At 38.3% G+C, this 14,092-nt stretch overlaps 1 protein-coding gene across 3 annotated transcripts in view; it reads left to right on the forward strand.

The window, feature by feature from the left end:
- Positions 1–14,092, forward strand: part of LRCOL1 (leucine rich colipase like 1) — a 36,167-nt gene that overhangs the window by 6,577 nt on the left and 15,498 nt on the right. For 2 of the 3 annotated variants that reach the window (XM_016432319.2, XM_016432320.2), the window contains one exon: positions 8,002–8,093. The exons of the other annotated variant lie outside the window; for it this stretch is intronic. In XM_016432319.2, coding sequence (XP_016287805.2) covers positions 8,002–8,093 — 92 coding nt within the window. The remainder of the gene's footprint in view (positions 1–8,001; positions 8,094–14,092) is intronic. 3 annotated transcript variants of the gene reach the window in all.

Here is a 14,092-nt window from a genome sequence, read left to right on the forward strand (position 1 = left end):
CTTCCTTCCTTCCTTCCTTCCTTCCTTCTTTCCTTCCTTCCTTCTTTCCTTCCTTCCTTCCTTCCTTCCTTCCTTCCTTCCTTCCTTCCTTCCTTCCTTCCTTCCTTCCTTCCTTCCTTCCTTCCTTCCTTCCTTCCTTCTTTCCTCCCTCACTTTCTTCCTTCCTTCCTTCCTTCCTTCCTTCCTTCCTTCCTTCCTTCCTTCCTTCCTTCCTTCCTTCCTTCCTTCCTTCCTTCCTTCCTTCCTTCCTTCCTTCCTTCCTTCCTTCCTTCCTTCTTTCCTCCCTCACTTTCTTCCTCCCTCTCTCCCTCCCTTCCTATCTTCTCACATCCTCACTTTCCTCCCTTCCCCTGTTCTATAAACCAGTAAAATTGGCCTTCTCCCTATTCTTCCTAAAAAGTACCCACTCTACCATTTCTGTGCCTTTACACTAGCTTGTAAGGAAAGGGAATTCTGGCAAATGTTTAACAACTAGCTCTTTTTGGGGGGGGGTACTGTTCAACATTTGAAATTCTAAAATACATTATTCACATTTTCTTCATCACTGTATTAAGTCTGGATCATCAACAAAACAAATCGAGTCCTGATTTCTAACATTTGCCATTTCAGAGGAATAAATGTTCATACTTCAAATTTAATAATCAGCTCTAGTCTGAGCTTGTTCCAGCACATTCCTGCAGGCTATTCTCTATGCCTGAATGCTAATTGTATTAATTTATCTTGTGTGTGTACGTTTGTCTTTGGAGTATTTTTTAGTTAAAAATTTTTTCTGACCTTTTTTTGTAGGAACACCTCAGTTATATCTTTTGTTGAATATCTTTTATTGATTATTAGGCTCATGTTTTTGGGGGATGGTATTTTGGGTCATTGCTTATTGTTCCTTTATATACAGAATATTCTATTCTAGTCCATTCTCTTTTGTGGTTTCTCATGGGCATGAAATAATCTCATGTCATGTGAATATCCAAAGGCCTTTTTTCTGACCAAAATTTGTTGCTGGTCATTAAAATTGTTAAATTTCACCCCTATGTGTCTTAGACTATGAAGTTTAGGTTCTTTTTTTCCCCTTGAGGTATTCTGTGAATTATCTCAAGTAGTGCTATGTTTTGTTTTCAGAATTTCTGGGTAGTTTTCTTATATTTTTAAAAGAATTACAGTGTTTAAGATTTAAAACTTGTCATGTTCTTCTGGGAGACCTATAATCCTCAGTCTGTCTCTGTGCATCTTGTCTTTGAGCCAATCACTCTAGGTTGTCTAGAGTTTATTTTTCTTTTGTTTTGCTTCCATCTTATTTTCCTTAAGTTCCATATTTTTGTATCCTATATTTATTCATCTCTTGTCTTTAGAGAACTACTCCATTGTAGATTCACATTTTTTCTAATTTGCTAATTAGTTTTCAAATTCTGCATTGGGAACTCTAGGTTCTGATATTTATTTATTCCTAATTTCTTATTTACTGGATTTTATTTCTTCTTTAATCAATTTTAGGGTTTCTTGTGGTTCTATATTTTCTTGAGACTCCTTAGGATTCTGTATATTATCAAGCACAGATTTGTGATCTTTGTCTTAAAGTATTTATTAAGAAAGTTTGATATTCTTTTTTTTTTAAACCCTCACCTTCTGTTTTAGAATCAATACTATGTATTGGTTCCAAGGCAGAAGAGAGGTAAGAATTAGGCAATGGGGGTTAAGTGACTTGCTCAGGGTCACACAGCTAGGAAGTATCTGAGGTCAAATTTGAACTCAAGACCTATCTCTAGGCCTGGCTCTCAATCCACTGAGCCCCCCAGCTGTGCCCAAAGGTTTGATATTTTTGAAAATTTACTATTTATCTAGATTTTTGATTTTAGGATCTTCTCTGTTGATTTATTTACTTATGCTCTGGGCTTTTAATTATCATTTTCCCTTTAACATTTTTGGTGTTTCAACTTTAAAGAAATTGTTTTCATGTTCTCCTGTTTCTCACTTTTTGGCTTCTCCCCTATTGCTAGTTGGAACCTAGCCAATACTGGTCTACCAGATTACAGCAACCTCTTTGCTGAGGGATATAGTGTTCACTGGCTCATGTCTCTGCCCTTGTTATCATTATAGGGGGTGGGGGGGGGTCAGGGAAGGGAATTACACCAACATGGTTTCAGCCTTCTTTCTTTTAGTCCCAGCACAGCTATGTGCGCTGGCTCCCTGTTCCAATTTCTCCCTTGGTTTCCCTTCTTTTCCTCCCCCAAATGGTTTGATTAAGCATCTGTTGTTTTTTATGGAGTGGAGGGAAGTTAGGAAAAGTAATCTGGGCAGAGTCTCTGAAACCTTTGGGATCTCTAACCTAGGACCAGGCTTCTATCAAGAGACAATCCTGGTTAGTGAGAAGTGTGTCAGATGAGTGTTTTGAGGCTTAGAGGTTTCCAGTGTTATTTCATAAATATTTTACCTTATTGGGGTCCTGTCTTTTTTGTCCTAAAGATTCAGCTTTGCAATCTAGCACATAATTCCTCTTCCTCTTCCTTTTTCTCTTTCTCCTCCTTCCCCTTCTTCTCCTCCTTTTCTTCCTCCTCCTCTTCCTCAGCAACCTACAAAAAGAGATTAATTCTGTGAGGAATTAAATTAAGGATTTGACTAAATAATGAGAATACCAGAGTAATATTGTGGTTGCCAATTCAAAAATATCATAGCCCAAGTCAAAATGACTTTTAGTAGCTTTTATTTACAAAGAAGTAAAAAGAATGAAAGTACTGAAATACAAAAAGAGGGTAGAGAAGATGTCTACCCTATCACATTAAATATTGCTCTGGTGCTTGGCTCAGCCCAGCAGGGCTAACCCTCGACCAGAGGACCCAGAGTTCTACCCATAAGGCCTCCTCCAAGAAGGGAAGGTCTCTCTGAAACTACTCTCTCTCCAGACACCAGGAAAGGAAGACCAGTTACTCACTCACCCAAGAGGCAGTCCAAGTCCCAAGTTACCTCCAAGAGGCAGGCCACCAGTTGAAGACAACTACTGAAGACGATCTCCAGAAGACTGCTTGCAGAAGACTCTCTAGCTGAAGAAGATCAGGACTTTTATAGTCCTTTTTGTCCCTTCCCCTCTTCACAGGGGCCAATCACAGCTTCCAAATTGTTGAGCACTGCACAGGAGGGTAATGTCTGTAGGATCCACCTCTCATCCACTGAAGGTGTCAACTCTTATCATAGGCCTCTGAATGTATCAACTTTTTATCATGGGATTCACAAGTTTCTGATTGCTTGGGTTAAAAGGGGGGAGCTCTTCAAGTAAGTGACTTGTGAATTCTCTTACTTGATGGCTTACAAAGTTTTAAATAGGGGTGTTTTCAGTTTTAGTTGATCAATTTAAAAGTTGCTGATGCTAGACAAAGAAAGTCTGATTCACACTTCACAATCCCTCATCTTATAGGTCACATAATCTGAAATTTTGGCTTGGTTTTTTTTAACATGGAAAGGTTTGAAACAGGTACTATATTAAAGGGAAAAAAACCTTGCCTTCTCTCTTAGAATCAGTACTAATTAGAATTGTATCCAAGGCAGAAAAGTGGCAAAGACTATACAGTTGGAGTTTAAGTGACTTGCCCAGGGGTCACACAGCTTTGTCTAAGATTATGTTTGATCCCAGGACCTCCCATCTCTAGGCCTGGCTCTCTATCTACTGAACCATCTAGCTGCCCTAGGAATTACATTTAAAAAGCATTTTGTTCTATAAAAGAAAATGTAGCTTTGAAGATTCTTTTGCATTTATTGAAGTGCTATGTGGTTCTAAGTAGATAAAACTTTCAAAGTAACTGACTATTCAATGCTTTTTAATGGCCACAGCTATCAAGCAATCAAATCTTGTTATTAAACACCCACTATGTAGCAGGGATTCTACCAGGCATTGTGGATACTATGGCAAAAGTGAAAACATCTTTGTGCTTGAGGAATTTATAATCTCGCTAGAGAAAACAATATGTAAATATGGCGGAAGAGGTAATTGATAAACGCTTGGTTAACTTGAGTTTCCTCTAGCCCTATTGATGAAATTATAGGACAAAAGGGGAAGGACACAGATGGTTATAATGAGGTGTTAAGATAGAGGAAATATGAAGAAGTGTTTATCCAAATCTTTAGGAGGTAAGATGTTCTTCCTTCCAACTTGATGGAATAAGTCAGCTTTACTAGCCCTAGCCATGGGGTGGCTGATGGAACTGCCACACCTTCTGATGACTCTTAAGAAGCCCGTGAGCTTTGCAAACAGACACTATCTAAAGAGTCTTGTGTGTCCTCTGTGGCAGTACAGAAGAGTCAGTCGCAGAAAATAGAAGCAGCTCTTGGAAGGAATTGATTTCTACCCTGTGCCTTGCACCTCTTCTGTGCCCAGGGGATGGGGAGGAGATTTCCCACTTCTTCCAACTCCACTAGTAATGGCTCCCAGCAGTGGACTAACTCCTGTAGGCTCTCATAGACAGTCAGTCAGTACTCATTAAGTACCTTCCATGTGTCAGGCACTGTCCTAAACTTTGATAAAACAAATACAGAAAGGAAAGACAGCTGCTGCCCTCAAGAAGCTTATAATCAAATGGAGGAAGACAACACTCAAAAGCAGGCTGAAAAGAAAGGGAGGGAGAAAGTATCCGGAATGGGAGCATAAGGACAAAATTGAGATCAGTGCGGCTGGGTGGGAAATAAAATAATGGTTGGTCCTAGAAGTCTAGTTCAGATTCAAGAGTGAATTAGCCCTGAGGAGTCTAAGTTTTGGAGAGGAGAGAAACAGGACAAAATAGCCCAGCTGAGCAACCTCCTAGAAACACAGTATCCAAGCGAATTGCACGAGAATGCCATGAGAAGAGAAATTACCACAGGGCATCGCAGTGCTAGGGGAAAGAGTTACTTTGGCTACATACTGCTAATGTACTCTATATGGTGTCCATTCTTTACATTGACACTGTAGCTGTGGGATAGTGTGTCCCAAGTTTATGGGGATGGATATTTTGTAGTGCCATCTGAGTAAATGCCTTTGCTGTGGGTTAATTGTGTCTGCTGGCTGACTATTAAGGGTAAACGCACAGATGGGAGCTTGTGAGTCATTATTTCAAGAGTGTAAACCCACAGAGTACCTTTACCTTGGGAACTCCAGAGAGTGCTGCAAAATGTGCTTTGGTGCAAGGCACAGGAAACAGATGAGTCGCTCCCCCCTTCATCAGCTGGGATGTGGTGGCTTGGCGGATGGGTCAATCTGTTGCTGTGTCCGGTCACGCAAGGTCATTTGGCTACTATGACTCCTCCTTGGACATGGCTGCAGCTGCTACTGGCTCTGTTATTGGTTGGACCTCTGATGGCTTTGGATCTCCCAGTTTTATTGGTTGCCTGGGTGTTCCACTCCCCGAATACTTGCTTGCTTAAGATTAGGAAAAGGTATCCCATGACATGAACCTTACTCTTATCTGAAACAAAGAGGAATTGAACACCTACTTAACTCTCTTCTGTATGTGTGTGCGCGCACAAAGTTTAGAGCGGGAATACGTTAAACTTATCAAAGAAAAAAGGTGGGGATGCCAGGGAAAGGAGATAATAAGGTTCAAGAGGAAAGGTAGAGCTGGGGAGTCACAAGCAAAAGGAATTTCAACTAGATTATAAAAAGAGGCTGAAAAGGCAAGAAAATGCTAAGTTAGGGACCAGAGATCAGGGCCTGAGAGGAAGGTGGGAGGTGCTGTGGAGAGGAAGCAGATGGTTTTCATTACAGATCACTAATGTTAATCACATCCTTAAAAAAAAAATAAACCATTCTCTTCTTTGTGAAGAGGAGGTCATTGAGAAGAAAACGTATGAGGGTATGACAGAGGAAAAAACCCAATTAATAATCCTAACTGTGAATGAAGGCGAGCTCAACTCACCCATAAAATGGGAGTATGGAAGGCAGTTAGGGCAGCTAGGTGATACAGTGGATAGAGTGCTGGGCCTGGAGTCAGCAAAGCTCACCTTTCTAGGTTCCTATCTGGCCTCTGACCCTTTGTAACTGTGTGACCCTGGGCAAGTCACTTCACCCTGCTTGCCTCAGTTTCCTCATCTGTAAAATGAGCTGGAGAGGGAAATGGCAAACCACTCTAGTGTCTTTTCTAAGAAAACCTCAAATGGGGTCACAAAGAATCAGACATGACTGAAAAATAACTAAATAAACGGAAGAGAATGGGTAAAGGGCAACAAAACTGGTGCTTTTGGAGAGGATAGTCACCCACAAGAGGTGAACCCGCCCCGACTTTTCCCACTTTTCTAACAAAGTGCCAAGAGTGGCTGGTTCAGTGCATAGACAACATGTGAGATGGCTTAGTAGCAGCCTTGAAAAACTGCTTCACATACTGACGAGGTTGAAATATTAGCTTTTAGGCAGATTAGAAAATTGTTTGAGAATCCAACAAGTCCTCCAACACCGACCATTCCCTTAGTGCCATTTGGAATGCTCTTCATTTCAGAATCAGACTGCTGGAACAATGTCTGAAACTTTCCCAACTGAGTTAGTGTTTACTTTTGTTAAAAGCTCTACCTTCTCTTTTAGAATCAATACTAAATATCAGGTCCAAGACAAGAGTGGCAAGGGCTAGACGATGAGTGTTAAGTGACTTGTTCAGGGTCATACATCTAGGAAGTATCTGAGCTCAAATTTGAACCCAAGACCGTGTCTCCTGGCCTCACTCTCAATCCACGTAGCCACTTATCTACCCCCAGGTGTTTGTTGTTTAAGTAAAAACTTTAGAACATCCTTATGCAAGTAGAATTTCTAGCTAAATAAAAGAACTTTATAAATAAACAAATTCATATTTTTTCCCCTTGACTTCATTTGGATTCTGGGAGCCCTAGACCATGGAGAGAGCTGAAGTTTCTTTATATTAGGCATAATTTCCATTGGGGAGAGTCGAAAAGGTCATAGAGATCAGAGAAAATGTCTAGTAGTCCATCTTGTTGCTCAGGTGTCCCAGAAGTCTTTGGAAAGCACTAAAAAAAAAATAAGGAAGGGAGACTGCCACATCCTACCAGATACTTACTCCCCTGAACCCCCCAAGATGAGAGAATGTGTTGTGGCTGATTTCCATCCTGAGTTCTTTGCACTTTTTAAAAAAATAACCCTTACCTTCTCTTTTTTAGTATGAATTCTTTTAAAAAATTTTATTGGAATATCTTTCATTTTCCCAATTACAAGTAATAATTTTCAACATACATTTTGTCTTCTCTCCCACCTCTCAGAGATGGTAAGCAATTTGATCTGGATTAAACATAAATGATCATGCACAACATACTTCCATATTGGTCATTGTTATAAGAGAATGATCATATGAAACCAAAACTCCCAAATAAAACTGTAAATAAACTAACGTGGAAGAGAGTATGTTTTGATCTGCTTCTGTTCTTGCTGTGGAGGTGAAGAGCATTCTTTGGTGTAAGTTCTTCAGAATCATCTTGGGTGGTTGTATCTCCAAGTAGCCAAGTCATAGTACAATATTGCCGGTACTGTGCACAGTGATCTCCTGGTTCTGCTTAGTTCATTCTCCATCAGTTATTTTGCTCAGCATCAGAGTATAAATTCTATGACAGAAGAGTGGCAAGGGCTAGGCAATTGGGGTTAAGTGACTTATGAGTAAGTGGCTCTTAAGTGCCAGGTACTGTGCTAGAACAAGAGATACAAAGACAAAAAAAGAAAAGAAAAGAAACCATCTCTGCCCTCAGGGAGCTTACATTCTCAGCCCAGAAAACAGGGCAAGAGAATGAGGCAGGCTAGATGAGAAAGGGTCTCTGAGAGGCAAAATTAATGATCAAGGCTGGAGGAAAGCCATGTCCTGAAAGCTCTGAGGACCTGGAAGGAATCTCATGAGAGATAACCAATGCATGGGAGAGAACTTTAGGCAATGAAAGAGAATTTTCATATAAATTTGAAAAACAAACTTCTTAAATGCTGAGTAGGGAGAGAGAAATGAGTGTATTAGGAGGCCTCTGTCCTTTCAGAAAGCTCTGATCTTCATTTTCTTCCAGGGATGCTGTTGGGTCCATTCACAAAGGCGGGCATCTTGAAGCTGCTATTGATCTCCCTTATCCTATCCCAAGGTTCCATGAAATTTTTCAAGGTGAGAATGATACTGTTCCTGAACTCCTTTAAGGGACCACATCCCATTCCAAGATCGACCCCATTTCTTCCTGAAGCTCATCATAGAGGTGGATCAAGCCCTGGAAACGGAGTTTCCCCTCTCCTTTCTCCCTGGGTCCAGGTCTCAAAATAGAACACTCAGAAAGAACAATGGACATGTTGGAGTGAGTGGAAATATCTTTTGCTCTTTTTTCTGAGACTTCCAATGAAAGAAAATGGAAAATGCATGAATCAGTCTATTAACAAGCATTTCTGAAGCACCCAAAGCATGCCAGGTATTGAAGGTGGGAGGGATACAATGATATGTCTTTTGTAAATAACAAATTCAGGATAGGAGGGGGGAATACAAACAATTTATAACAAAAAGCCAACAAAATTAAATAAACATAGTATATATCAGATTACTGCAGAATAAAAATTCTTACTCAATATAATCAATGTATAAAATCACACAGACAAAAGTAAACATTCATTATTAGTGAAACTCAATATATATATATTGATTTTATATATAATATATATAGTGTGTGTGTATATATATATGCACACATACACAACTATATTGGCAGAAGTAAACTTATTTTTGACAACTATATACACTATTTATTTATGACAACAACTATATACACATTCTTACTAATGATAAGAATGACATAATTCTATAAACAACAAATGTATGATTTACACATAAAATTCAGCATATGAAAATATAATAATAATATATAACAAATATATGAGGAACTTTACATGAAAGCATATATATTTAAACATTATATAAATGGTAGACAACCCCAAACATTCAACAGATGAGATAATATAGATGTAGCACTTTACAAATCTTAAAATGCTAAATAAATGCTGTTTGCCATTATAAATATTATAATTATTATTATTGTAACAACAATGAATAGGATAAAATACAAAACAACCTGTAATTGTACATATTATATACATGCCATCCTAGAAATGCTTTGCCTGATGTATTATATGTAAATTAACTAATGACTCGGTAGTTCTGGTACTTTCACCCTGTTTCTAAATTTTTAGTTTATTGATTATGATCCTGAACTCTAAGCTTTTAAATGCCGTTGGCTGGTTATTACCCTCTTGATGCACTTTCTTTTCTCTCTACTGCTGGGACTTTTGGGGAAATGAGGCTCACTCTGGGATTAGATACTCATAATTATTTCTATTACTATTGCTCTTTGAGCAAGTTACGTGTGGTGCTCAACCTTTGTGGTTTTCCAATATACAAGGTCATTGGAATTTGAGCCCTCAATTTTAGGCACAGTTTTAGTTGTTTTCAAAGCAATATTCTTTTTATTGGTTTTCTTAACTGACTTTTTGCAGAAACTAAATTTCTTTTTTTTTTGAGGTATTAAATTTTATTTTCCCCCAATTACATGTAAAAACAGTTTCCAACATTTTTCAAAGAATATTGAGTCCAGAAGCTAAATTTTAATGGTCTAAGGTTATTGCCTCAGTGTGCCATCACTTATATCAAATGGACTTCTGGTTCATTAGAATTTTGTAATTTTCCCTTTATTTAAGACCTCATATTTAAATATCTCTGATGATTAAATTCTTCCAATCACTCTGAACAACAAAGGTTTTTTTTCTTCAAGACTCATTCTTTGGAAACAAACTGAGAGGTCATATTGTTCTTTTTTGAAGAGGGCCAATGATATGTTGGGGTGATGTCTTGACTTGCCAGTGAATTGGATTTAAGTGAGGCAGAGTTGCATAGAATTGTCAACCTTACCTTCTCTTCCAGAGTCACTAAAGTCCAGTGGCAAGACAAAAGTCAGATATAGTGGCTCACCTTGGCATCTTTGATATCTGACCAGGCTCTATGTGTCCCATAATATCTGCTTCAGCCATATTTGGGGCCATTGGAAGAAACTGTTCTCATCTACTTATTCTGCCAGGAAAAATCTCCACATGCTTAAAGTAGACATCTGCCTAACTGAGCTTGAGGTCTGTTGGTTACCCTTAACCTGGTTTAGCCCATGTTATGAGACTGTTTTGTTGGAGTGTGGCTACTGCCTATTTTACAGCTTCTTGGAGCATAAAAGGAGTTGGATGAAAGGTAGACACATAATAGTCCTATAATGGACTCAGCAAGCCCTCACACTAGAGCTGCTGGCCCTCCCTGAATATCCCATACACCTAGACACACATGTGTCATGCAGTAATATTTCTTAACACTAGTTCCATTGTATACCAGTTTCCTTCAAGTCAAATGGCGTGTACTTAATATATTGATGTCTAGCTAGTTGATGGTTATAAAAAGAAATAGTTCTTTTTTTTCTGATAACATCTTGACAGTATTGTTCCTGCATTAGCTAGTGATGACTCAATTCATGATAAGATCCTTTTTTATCTTGAGTCTGGGACAGCCTCCATCCCTGGCCTTGTGTGCAACCCAAAGTTATCTCTCTGCTTAGATCAATTTTTATTTTTGCTGCATCTGAAATCATGATTGCTACTCCTTTTTAAAACTTCATATAAATCATAATAGATTCTGCTCCATCCTCTCTATGTGCTCTCTGCTTTAAATATGTTTCTTAAAGATAACATATTGTTGGATTCTATTTTTTAATCAATTCTGTTATCTTTTTCCTTTTTATGGGTGAGTTCATCCCATTCATACTCATAGTCATGATTACTGTGTGTTTCTCTCCATCTTATTTTCCCCCTGTGATTATCCTTCCCTTTCTCTCCTTCCAGCCTTTCCTTATTCACAAATGTTTTGCTTCTAACCACTGCCTCCTCCAAATCACCTTGCCTTGTATTCATTCCCCCTTCTCTAATTCCCCCCCTCCTTTTTTACTTCCGTATAGGGTAAGATAGATCTTTATACCTGACTGAGTGTGAACTTTATTCCCTCTTTGAGTCAATTCCAATGAGAGTAAGGTTCAAGCACTGCCTGCTAACCCACCCTTTCTTCCTTGCCACTGTATTAACTGTTATGAACCTCTTAATGTGAGGTAATTAATCTCATCTATCTCTCTTTATCTTTTTCCCAGTGTTTTTCTCCTTCACTACCCTTAATTTTGTTATTTTTGAATATTATCTAGTCATATTCAACTTATTCCCTGCTCTCTGTCTTGTATACTTCTTTTCACTCCCCTGATAGTGATAAAGTTCTTAAGTATCTTAAACACCTTAAGTATCTTAAGAATCTTAATAATCACCCTCTCATGTAGAAATGTAAACAATTTGACCTTATTGAATCCATTGATTCTCTTCCCTTTTCTCTTCCTTTTCTCCCCTTTTCTCTCTTCCTGTTTACCTTTTTATGCTTCTCTTGAGTCTTGTATTTGATCATCAAATTTTGTATTCAGCTCTGGTCTTTTCATCAGGAATGCTTGAAAATTCTCTATTTCATTAAATATCCATTCCCCTCCCCTGAAGGATTATGTTCAGTTTTGCTAAGGTAGATGATTCTTGGTTGTAATCCTAGATCCTTTGCCTTCCAGAACATTATATTCCAAGTCTTCAAGTCCTTTAATGTAGAAACTGATGGGTCTTATGTAATCCTGACTGTGATTCCACTATATGTGATTTTCTTCTTTCTGGCCATTTGCAGTATTTTCTCGACCTGGGAGTTCTGGAATTTGGTTATAATAGTCCTAGCAGTTTTTATTTTGGTATCTCTTTTAGGAGGTAATTTGTAGATTCCTTCAATATCTATTTTTCCTTTCTTGTTTGAGAATATCAGGGTAGTTTTCCTTGATAATTTCTTGTAATATGGTGTCCAGGCTCTTTTTTGATCATGGTTTTCAGATAATCCAATTATTCTTAGATTAGCTCTCATATCTATTTTCTAATTTAGTTGTTTTGCTAATAAGATACTTTATATTTTCTTATTTTTCATTCTGTTATTTTGTTTTGTTGTTTCTTGATGTCTATTGAGTCATTAACTTCCATTTACCCAATTCTATTTGTTAGGAAATTATATTATTCATTGAGCTTTTGCAGCACCTTTCCTATTTGGCCAATTCTACTTTTTGAAGAAGATATTTTCTTCAGTGGATTTTTGTGCCTCCTTTTCCATTTGGCCAATTCTAGTTTTTAGGAAGTTGTTTTCTTCAGTGAATTTTTGTATATCTTTCACTAAGCTGTTGACTCGTTCTACCCCCCCCCCCCCAACCCCAAATTTCCTACCTCATTTGTTTTATTTTTTAACTCCTTTTTGAGCTCTTCCAGAAATCCTTTTTGGCCCTGAAAACCTTTCACACTTTCCTTTGAGGTTTCACATGTTTCCATTTTGTCATTATTATCCTCTTTTGAATTTGGGTTTTGATCTTATCTGTCAGGTTAGGGTTTTTTTCTGTCTTTTCTTCATTTTTCCAGCTTATTCTATGATCTTTGCCTATATGTTAAAGTTTGACTCTGTTCCTGAAGTGGAGGGATGCTGTCTTGTGCTTCTTTTGCTGGGACTTATAATGTGTTTTGGCTATGGTGACCTGGCTGGCCTGCTGCAGGGAGGACTGTAGCTATTTTCCTTAGATATTGCCTGTTCTGAACTGAGCTGGGTTTCATTTCCCATGATGCTGGTCCACCTGGACTTTCTCAGACCTATATGGAAGCCACTTGATCTGGATTATGCTCCCCTCCTTTCCCAGGGAGATGGATCTTCACTGCCAATACTCCATAATATTTTAGGATGGAAAACTTTTTCCCTTCATCTTTTGTTGGCACTGTGGACAGAATTCATTTTGAGTTGTTTTTGTAATTGTTTGAAAGTGAGTTTGAGTGAGCTCAGAGCATTCTTTCCTCACTCCTCCAGAAGCTAAAGTTGTCATTCTGGAATTAAACTTTTCTCATATCAAAATTATATTCCTCTTTCTGCTACACATATAATTCATCCATTTATCCAAATCACAGTTATAACAGAAAACAGGTACATCTGATACTTCTTTGTTTGTATAGGTTGGCAGCAAGCTTTACTCAAAGTATCTAAGTCTTTGGTCTCTTGATTCCTGGTTTTGCCATGTGAAATGGCATGATCTATATTGTTCCAAAATCTAGTGTGAGAGAATCATGGTGTGAATGATTCCCTGCTCTTGCCTCTTAGATGATGACAGGGACACTTTTGCTTGGGTTTTGTGGTCCATACCTGGAAAGATCTGCAGGAACAAGGCTTGGTTGAATTTTGATCTCATTCATATTTTACAAGTTACTGTTTCCAAGAACACATATAAATTTGGCATCTTTATTTTTTCATAACCAAGATAATTTAGACATGTCTTCAAGTCTTGGTACCTTTTCTCCAGACTAATAGCATCATCATCATCATCACTGCCACCAGTTTTTTTTTTCTCCTGACCCTCCTCCTTTTCTTCTTCCTCCTTTTTCTCTGAATACTCCTCTCACTATCAGTCTTTGTAGTTGATTGTCTACTCAAGTTACAAACTCCAAAGCTCTTCTCCCTTTTGTTGAGTAGGCTTGAAGTAAAGTTGGCATATCTTTGTGGAAGTACCTCATTAACGCCATTTCCCTTCCTAAACTCTACAAGCATTCTTGATTAATGATATTATGTTCTGCAGTTTTCATACTTTGCAAATGCTCTACCTTTAAGACTTTCTAACAATGCATTTCCCTTTTTCATTTCAGGCATCTGCTATTTTTGTAAGGCTTATTACATTTCTAAATCAAATGTCCCATAGTTTTTCCCTAGGGCAACATGAACCCTTTCCTGAAAAGAGTCCTAACCTGGGCTTTTTGTTCTTTATTTTGTGATGTAATATTATACTCTAGGGTGAATGGAGTGTTCAGGGAGGATTAGCACTTCTGGGGAGAGGGCTTAGTGAATCCTTTCCAGGGCTGCTCATGCATTTTTTGTGTCCATCTTTTTTACCCAACTCTCACCTATGACTCCAAGAAGCTATAGCATGCAGAGAGGCGATACCCTGGTAAACCATATTGGTGGATGGGCTAAACGAGGTTAAGAGTAACCCAGTGGTGAGTATG

This window comes from Monodelphis domestica, chromosome 3, assembly GCF_027887165.1.
Source record: "Monodelphis domestica isolate mMonDom1 chromosome 3, mMonDom1.pri, whole genome shotgun sequence".
NCBI classification, from domain to species: domain Eukaryota; kingdom Metazoa; phylum Chordata; class Mammalia; order Didelphimorphia; family Didelphidae; genus Monodelphis; species Monodelphis domestica.